The sequence below is a fragment of the Oryza glaberrima genome, chromosome 7 (assembly GCF_000147395.1).
Source record: "Oryza glaberrima chromosome 7, OglaRS2, whole genome shotgun sequence".
NCBI classification, from domain to species: domain Eukaryota; kingdom Viridiplantae; phylum Streptophyta; class Magnoliopsida; order Poales; family Poaceae; genus Oryza; species Oryza glaberrima.
The window spans coordinates 12,833,436-12,841,195 of record NC_068332.1 but is presented as its reverse complement, the minus strand read 5'-3'; the positions used below and the strand labels follow the sequence as shown (position 1 = coordinate 12,841,195).

The following is a 7,760-nucleotide window of genomic DNA, read 5'->3' as shown; positions in this document are numbered from 1 at the left end:
AGGGTGCCAGACATATTTACATTCAAAGTTAAGAGGGAGTTTGGACTTTTTTCTTTCCCGAATTACTAAACAATATGTTTTTTTAATTTTTTTTATAGAAAAGATACTTTAAAAAACTATATTAATTCATTTTTAAGGGTTTTTAAGCTTCATATTTATTAATCATGCACTGATTCGTTGCTTTTTTTTTCTTGGGAAAGGTTCCCAACTTGCATTGTAGATCGAAGCCTAAGGCCTAGTTTAGATCCAAAGTTTTTCTTTGAACTTCCAACTTTTCCATCACATCAAAATTTTTCTACACACATAAACTTTAAATTTTTCCATCACATCGTTATAATTTCAATCAAATTTCTAATTTTAGCGTGAACTAAACACACCCAAAGCTAGTTCTCCATTGCATCTCAATCCATGCATTCAATCTCATGCATATCAGCAACAATTATTATGCTATACTCCCTTCGTCCCTAAATAAAAGAGATTTTAGTTGAATGTGATGTATTCTGTATCCAGATTTATTGTACTATGATATGTCACGTCTAGCTAAAATCACATATATTTAGGGATGGATGGAGTAGTATACTAGGAAGGTGCACTAAAAAAATATTATTAAAGGAGACATTTACGTCTCTTTTTTCGAGCTTCTAGTGTGCTGAATTGGCGTTTTGCGCTACGCAGTTGGTGAACCGTTTGTCTTTTAAGCCACAAGTTTACAATGACAGTCAAGGCTCCAATAGTAAAATCAGACAAAAAAAAACTTGTAGCTGTAGAATAGCTGTAGAATGACAGATGGTTTTGAACAAAAATTTTCGTCATGCATTTCGTTTTGGACGTGACAAACTGAAGTCGATTTTTGGTAAAGTCACGGGAGTGGAAATTCGCGTGACACCTTTTATAGTAGTTGATCAATTCTTTTTGAAAAAAAAAAACTAAACGCACGCACTCGTATAAACATGTGCATATATATTCTAATTAGCGCACATGCACACACGCCTTACATGATTATCTTTGAAAACTGAATTAACGAAATCACCACGAATGTCTCGTTGTCAAAGCTACATCTTATCTGGAAAGAGTTTCTTGCACTTTCACTTGACTCCCACGCTTGAGAAATTGCGAATGAAACAATCCAAAGGTAATTAATGAATCCAAATTAATCGCTCTGACCAGTTGCAAATACAGTCATAAAATAGAATAGAGGCAGCAAATGCGAACGAATCGTTTCCATTCGAAACTCAAAAAACTGTTCAAATCCAGCCCCAAAATTGATTGAAGTTTGCGAACGGTGGAAGAAGAGAGCAAAAACAACGGAGGGGGGAATCAAGACGGAGTGGAGCCAAAAAAAAAAAAAAAAGTTCTTCCCCTTTGCTTTGCTCGTGCTCTGCTCACATTTGTTTCTCTCTCCTCCTCGGTTGCAAGCTGCTTCTGCCTTCTGCTGGGCTGCTGCTGCTGTCCCAATCTCTTTTCTCTCTCTAGATTCCAAATACTTTCCCCCTATTCCTGGGCAACCCCATCATGAGATGAGAGAGGAGGAGGAGGAGGGTGGTCTACTCTAGCCTGGCTCTAGAGAGAGAAGAGGTCCATCCTAGTTGTTGTACTAGTAGCAATAGCACAACTCTAGAGAGAGAGGCAACAAGGGGAGAAGAAGAAGAAGAAGCCAAGAAGAGGCAAGGAGGAGGAGGAAGCAAGGAGCAAGAAAGGTAGGAAGGATTGGGGAGGCATTTCTTGGATTCTTGGCTTGCGGGGGGTAGCATTGCGCCTCAATTCTTTGCTTGCGCTGCTGTTGCAGATCAGCGGGGAGGTGGGGGGAGGAGGAGGAGGCGTTTCTTGGATTGATTCGCCGGAGGAGGAGGGATGGCCGGTGTGGACGCGGCGAGGTACGCGCACAGCGAGGCGCACCACGCGGTGGCGACGAGGGACCACGCGGCGCTGCGGCGGGTGCTGGACGCGCTGCCGAGGGCGCGGAGGCCGGAGGAGATCCGGACGGAGGCCGACTCCGTGGCGGAGGAGGCGCGCGCGGAGGCGGCGTCGGCGGTCATCGACCGGCGCGACGTCCCCGGGCGGGAGACGCCGCTCCACCTCGCCGTCCGCCTGGGCGACGCGGCGGCGGCGGAGATGCTGATGGCGGCGGGCGCGGACTGGAGTCTGCAGAACGAGCAAGGGTGGAGCGCGCTCCAGGAGGCCATCTGCGCCCGCGAGGAGGCGCTCGCCCGCGTCATCGTCCGCCACTACCAGCCGCTCGCCTGGGCCAAGTGGTGCCGCCGCCTCCCCCGCGTCGTCGCCGCCATGCGCCGCATGCGCGACTTCTACATGGAGATCACCTTCCACTTCGAGAGCTCCGTCATCCCCTTCATCTCCCGCATCGCCCCCTCCGACACCTACCGGGTCTGGAAGCGCGGCGCCAACCTCCGCGCCGACATGACCCTCGCCGGCTTCGACGGCTTCAAGATCCAGCGCTCCGACCAGACCATACTCTTCCTCGGCGAGGGCTCCGACGACGGCAAGGTGCCCCCGGGCTCCCTCTGCATGATCAACCACAAGGACAAGGAGGTGATGAACGCCCTGGAAGGCGCTGGCGCGCCCGCCTCCGAGGCCGAGGTGCAGCAGGAGGTCACCGCCATGTCACAGACCAACATCTTCCGCCCCGGAATAGACGTCACGCAGGCCGTGCTGCTCCCGCAGCTCACATGGCGGCGCCAGGAGAGGACCGAGTCGGTTGGGCCATGGAAGGCCAAGGTGTATGACATGCACCATGTGATGGTCAGTGTCAAATCAAGGAGGGTCCCCGGCGCGATGACGGACGAGGAATTCTTCTCGGCTTGCAACGAGAACGATACCGAGAGCGAGGGCTTCGACGATGTTCTGACTGAAGAGGAGAAGAAGCAGTTGGAAGCCGCACTTAAGATGGACTCTCCTGATGGTGCTGGTGGTGAAGGCCAGTCCGACACGTTTGTTGGTCCTCGACATAGCTGTGTTGAGCCGAGGGAGAGAGAGATACCAATTGAGGATTTGAGCATCTCCGGAAATGGGGATAGTAAACATGATAAGAAAGGTTGGTTTGGTCATTGGGGAAAGAGGGTTCAGAGTAGCAAGCTAGAGGGGACGAAGAAGATGGCACCTCCAAGGAGTTCGCTCTGTGTAGATGAGAAGGTGAGCGATATCCTTATTGAATCTCCATCGAATGTACAAACTAGGCCAGGAAGGCATTCGGTAGATGTAGTAAGAGGGGATGAGAGCAGAAGGGGCAAGGAAAGGGATTATCGGAGACCTGCTGCTTCGTCGGAGTGTGGACATAGGCGCAAAGAAGGTAGCAAAGAAAGCGAGTACAAGAAAGGTCTAAGGCCTGTTCTCTGGCTTTCTCCTAACTTCCCTCTTCGGACTGAGGAGCTCTTGCCACTGCTTGATATTCTTGCGAACAAGGTGAAGGCGATCCGTCGCTTGAGAGATCTCCTTACAACAAAACTGCCACCAGGAACTTTTCCAGTCAAGGTATTAGCTTAACTTATAATTGCACGTATATGTTTGTTATGCATTTACTGTGCCGCAATTCTTTCTGCCCCAACTAGTGTCAAGTTTATTCTTGCTTGTCAGAGCTACAGTATTTTGTTAGTGTTCGGCTACAACGTGCAAGTTTTACTATGTTCATTTCTGGTTATTTGTACAATTTTGAACTCCTTGCACTGTTGAGCGTGCATGTTACTGAACTATTAGAGCACCATCTACTAGTAATCAATGAGTCCATATAAATGTGTACTTGTGTGCCTTTATCATTGTTAGTTATAGAGCTTTTTTAGATTCTCGTTCTTTTTAATAATGTATAATTTGAGGTCCTTGTTTGCACTTTGCACTTGGTGGTACGTCAAGACATGGATAATAAGTTGATAAACAAATAATAATTATTTGGTATTGAATAGATGCTATTTCTACATCATATATGACATATAGCTACTCAACTAGTAAATAAATGAACTCCAAGAAAAGGCGCTATGTATTTATTACAAGAGGAGCCTTATGCTTGAATATCTTGAGTGGCCCTGTAATATTAAATCCTCGAGAGTTCTTATTCCTTTTCCACTTGTCTCCTGTTTCATTCATTATAAAAGGACGATATAGACCTTATGCATTTTGGATTAGCATGAGCCTGATAGCCATCTAAAAATAACTTTTATAGTAGATTTGTAATAGAGTTTCTCCCTCTGGTCATAAATATTCGTGTTGGACATACCTTTGGTAAAGCTTTTTAAACATTGTATCAATGTCTTTTAAAATGTTTACATTGGATGCAAGAAAATCATATATGTGTAGATTCGTCTTAGAGTACTTACATAATATCTAAATTGTTTTGTTTCATGAGTACATAACATAACAATAGAAAATAATGGTCCAATTGTATTTTAAAGACCATGTAATTGTCCAAAATTATATGTATTTCTGAACAAAGGGATTATTTGTTAGGCAGCAACTAGCAAGGTAGATTTGCCCCCGATATCAGAATTTATATGGTATATATGTTGGGGAGCGTATCCTATGCACACAGGCCCTCACATGTACACACCGTGTACACCAACTAAAAATTATCACAAAAAATTCTAGGAAAATTCATACATATACTTTCAATAGTATTACATCTACGTGCAAAGTCGCATCTTCAAATTCATTCTACATAGAGAATAACAAAAAAGATAAAATTCTGACAAAATTGCAACCTTAAAACTGTCAGATTTTTTGTTTTTTTTGTTACGGCTAAAATATAATGAATTTGACGTTAAGATTTTAACCCTAGGTGTAATACAATTGAAAGTATGTGTATGATTTTTTCTAGATTTTTTGGTGACATTTTTTAGTTGGTGTGCACGTGTGTACACGTGAGGGCCTGTGTGCATAGGATATGTTGCCATATATGTTGTATCTTTGATATACTTTCATTTACAGTATTAACTATGATGCGTCATTTCTCCTTTTCCTCTGGGAGATCTAGTCCTTGTTCTGCACTTATAAGACTGGAAGTTGTCTCAAACTCTGATTGCCTCTTGAATTTAATGGACAGATGCAAAATCTTATAAAACCAAACATGTCATATTGAATGTACATATGAATACCTGAAACAAAATTCAATAATATTGGCTATCCTGTATTTTTCTTGGATTGGCACTTTAAGTCTGGTAGCTGTAACTATTCTCAGTTGAGTTGCTATGGTGACATCCGATACATTACAAAATCAAGATATTTCTCCCTTTTGATCCCATTTCCATACTGTTTTAAAAGTAGTTGTGGGTGATGGTGTAGTCTACACCCATTCCCCACTCATAAAGATATTTTGTAATTAGTTACACCTAGACATGTTTGTGGTTTCGTATCATGTTTGTAAATAGCTGCATTCTTTGCACATGTGTGTATCAGTGTAGGTACTAAGGTAGGTTGCTGATTGTATACATTTTTAGGTTTGAGGATAATTATATTTAGCATTTTGAACTGTCATATTTGGTGTCTATTGACTATTGCAATGCCTGGCAACATGTGAGTTCGTTTGTAAGGTTGATGTGCTAACTAGTAAGTATTATATATTTTGCTCAGAATTTGTATCTGCATTGCTTATTTGACCAATGTTGCAGTGCCTGGCATGATGCTAGTTACTACTAGTTTGTAAGGTTGACATGCTAACTTGTAACTATTATATATTTTGATCTGAATTTGTATCTACATTGCTTATTTGATCAAATGTCTTCTCCAAGATAAATTGAGATTAACACCATATTTGCATGCTGTAGATTCATAGCTCATATGATATATTGTAGCTTCATTTCCTAGCAAAAAAGTGCTAGATATCAACTTCATCGATGCATTGTATTGAAAGCAGCACATCCATCAAAGAATATAATAGACTTTCCGATATGCCGCCCCGCAAGCAAGGAGTGCCGCGCACGAGCGGAGCGAAAACTAAGCAAGGGGAATTCCGTCATTCCATGGAAAGCATGCGAAATCCTTTGATTGTTTATAGAGCTCAGTTATTTTAGACGTGATACTCTATTTAATGAAGAGGTCTAGAGTATATGGAGCTAATTATTCAAATTTAGTTACTGAGATATACTTTTGTGATGTCTATAATTCAAGTGGTTTGTTTATGGGATTTGGCTTAGATATTTTTATGCACTAGCTTTGACCTGTAATGGCATCTGTTTCTCTGGATTCAGATAGCAAATGTATGACATAGCTGTGCGCTTATAAATGACATATGATACTTTTGCATTTGCTCTGTCAATAGTGGTGTGTTTCCATGTCATTGCTATCTTGGTATCTTCAAAATGGCATATCCGGCAGAGGGCATTAACAGAATTATGGCAATCCGTCCATTTGATTTTGTTGGAAGTCCATTTGATTTTGTTGGAAGGAACCAGGGCGTCAATTATGTAGGGAGGTCAATAGGTGTTGTGGGAATGGGCTGAGGTGTAAGAAACGGATAACTGGAACTGGAGAGAATATATTCAAAACTTACTATTAAAAGAAAGATACCAGTGCTATCTATGTTCTATTTACAGAATACAATACGGTGTATTATCTGATATTGTTGCTACCGACACTTATACAGTGATACTTTCAGCTCAGATGATAATAGTCAGTAGGTAAACAGTTTTGAAAAGAGCAGTGTGTGTGCAGAGTTGTTAAAGCATTGATAATACTATCCTATTTGCCATATATGCCTTCTGGTATTGCTTGAACAGAAATTTTTACATTATAGCTGTTAGTCTGTTGAAATAATTTTGCTGGATTCTGTAACATGATGAATTGGTGATGTATTAACACTTTATTACTCTCAGGTTGCCATCCCAGTTGTACCCACAATCAGGGTACTTGTGACATTCACAAAGTTTGAAGAGCTACAGCCATTAGAGGAGTTCACCACACCGCCATCCAGCCCTGACAATAGCAAGAGCCCAGTGGCGCAGTCTTCCTCAAGTTCTTGGATTCAATGGATCAAGGCTCCTTACCATCAGAACTTCTCAACAGCTCCAGGCCCCAGCAGCCGTGTAGAGGACATCCAGGACCCATTTGTCATCCCTGCTGATTATGTGTGGACGACACCAGAAGAGAAGAAAAAGAAGACACAAGAAAACAAGAGTAAGTCGAAGAAAGGCCGAAATGCGGCGGCATAGATAGATAGCGCTGGTGGTGGTTTGAGACAATGTCGTGGATGACCCTGAAATCATTGAAAGGGCAATACTTGGTGTGATGATACCTTCTGATCTAACAGGAAGGATGAGTGGGAGATTTGAAGATTTCGACGAGCTGCAGGTGACTGATGTCGAATGTCAAGAAACAACCGCTTGTCTAGTTTCGATGTGATGAAAAGATTTGTTCGCAACATTCTTTCGTTTAACCCAAATCATTTCAATCCCATTTATTATTGCATCGACCTGCAGGTAGTTTTTTTTGACCGAGGTGTCTGTTGATAATGCTGGTGTCGCGGTGTTCTAAAGTTATTGCCTGTTTTTTTGCATCTTCACCGTGCCAACATCCAAATGCATAGTACCATATTTCTGTATGTTGGGGTGGCACAAATTTTGTGACATGAAGGTGCACACTTAACTTAAGTAGATCATTGTATGGTAGATTAATTTTCTGTCTTTGCTGGGTGCAGGGATCAATATTCATGGTTGAATTTGTCTTTAGTGTCTTATCTGGTCTGCTATTCTGAACTTCGTATTGGTTAAGCTTGGGCATATCAGGCAAATTTTAAAATTTATATTTCTGATGATTGCTTATTA

The 7,760-nt window shown here is 42.3% G+C and overlaps 1 protein-coding gene across 1 annotated transcript; it reads left to right on the top strand.

Moving 5' to 3' along the window:
• Positions 1-1,085: 1,085 nt before the first annotated feature.
• LOC127779487 (uncharacterized) lies at positions 1,086-7,760 on the top strand. Its single transcript, XM_052306278.1, has 3 exons — positions 1,086-1,697; positions 1,787-3,486; positions 6,813-7,760. Exons 2-3 carry the CDS (start codon positions 1,852-1,854, stop codon positions 7,146-7,148), a joined length of 1,971 nt encoding a protein of 656 aa, XP_052162238.1. The 5' UTR covers positions 1,086-1,697; positions 1,787-1,851; the 3' UTR covers positions 7,149-7,760.

Bases quoted from the DNA above. Each gene is read 5' to 3' on its own strand.
- LOC127779487 (XM_052306278.1), top strand. From the start codon at position 1,852: ATGGCCGGTGTGGACGCGGCGAGGTACGCGCACAGCGAGGCGCACCAC. The intron at 3,487-6,812 runs GTATTAGCTTAA...TATTACTCTCAG, and splicing joins CAGGAACTTTTCCAGTCAAG to GTTGCCATCCCAGTTGTACC.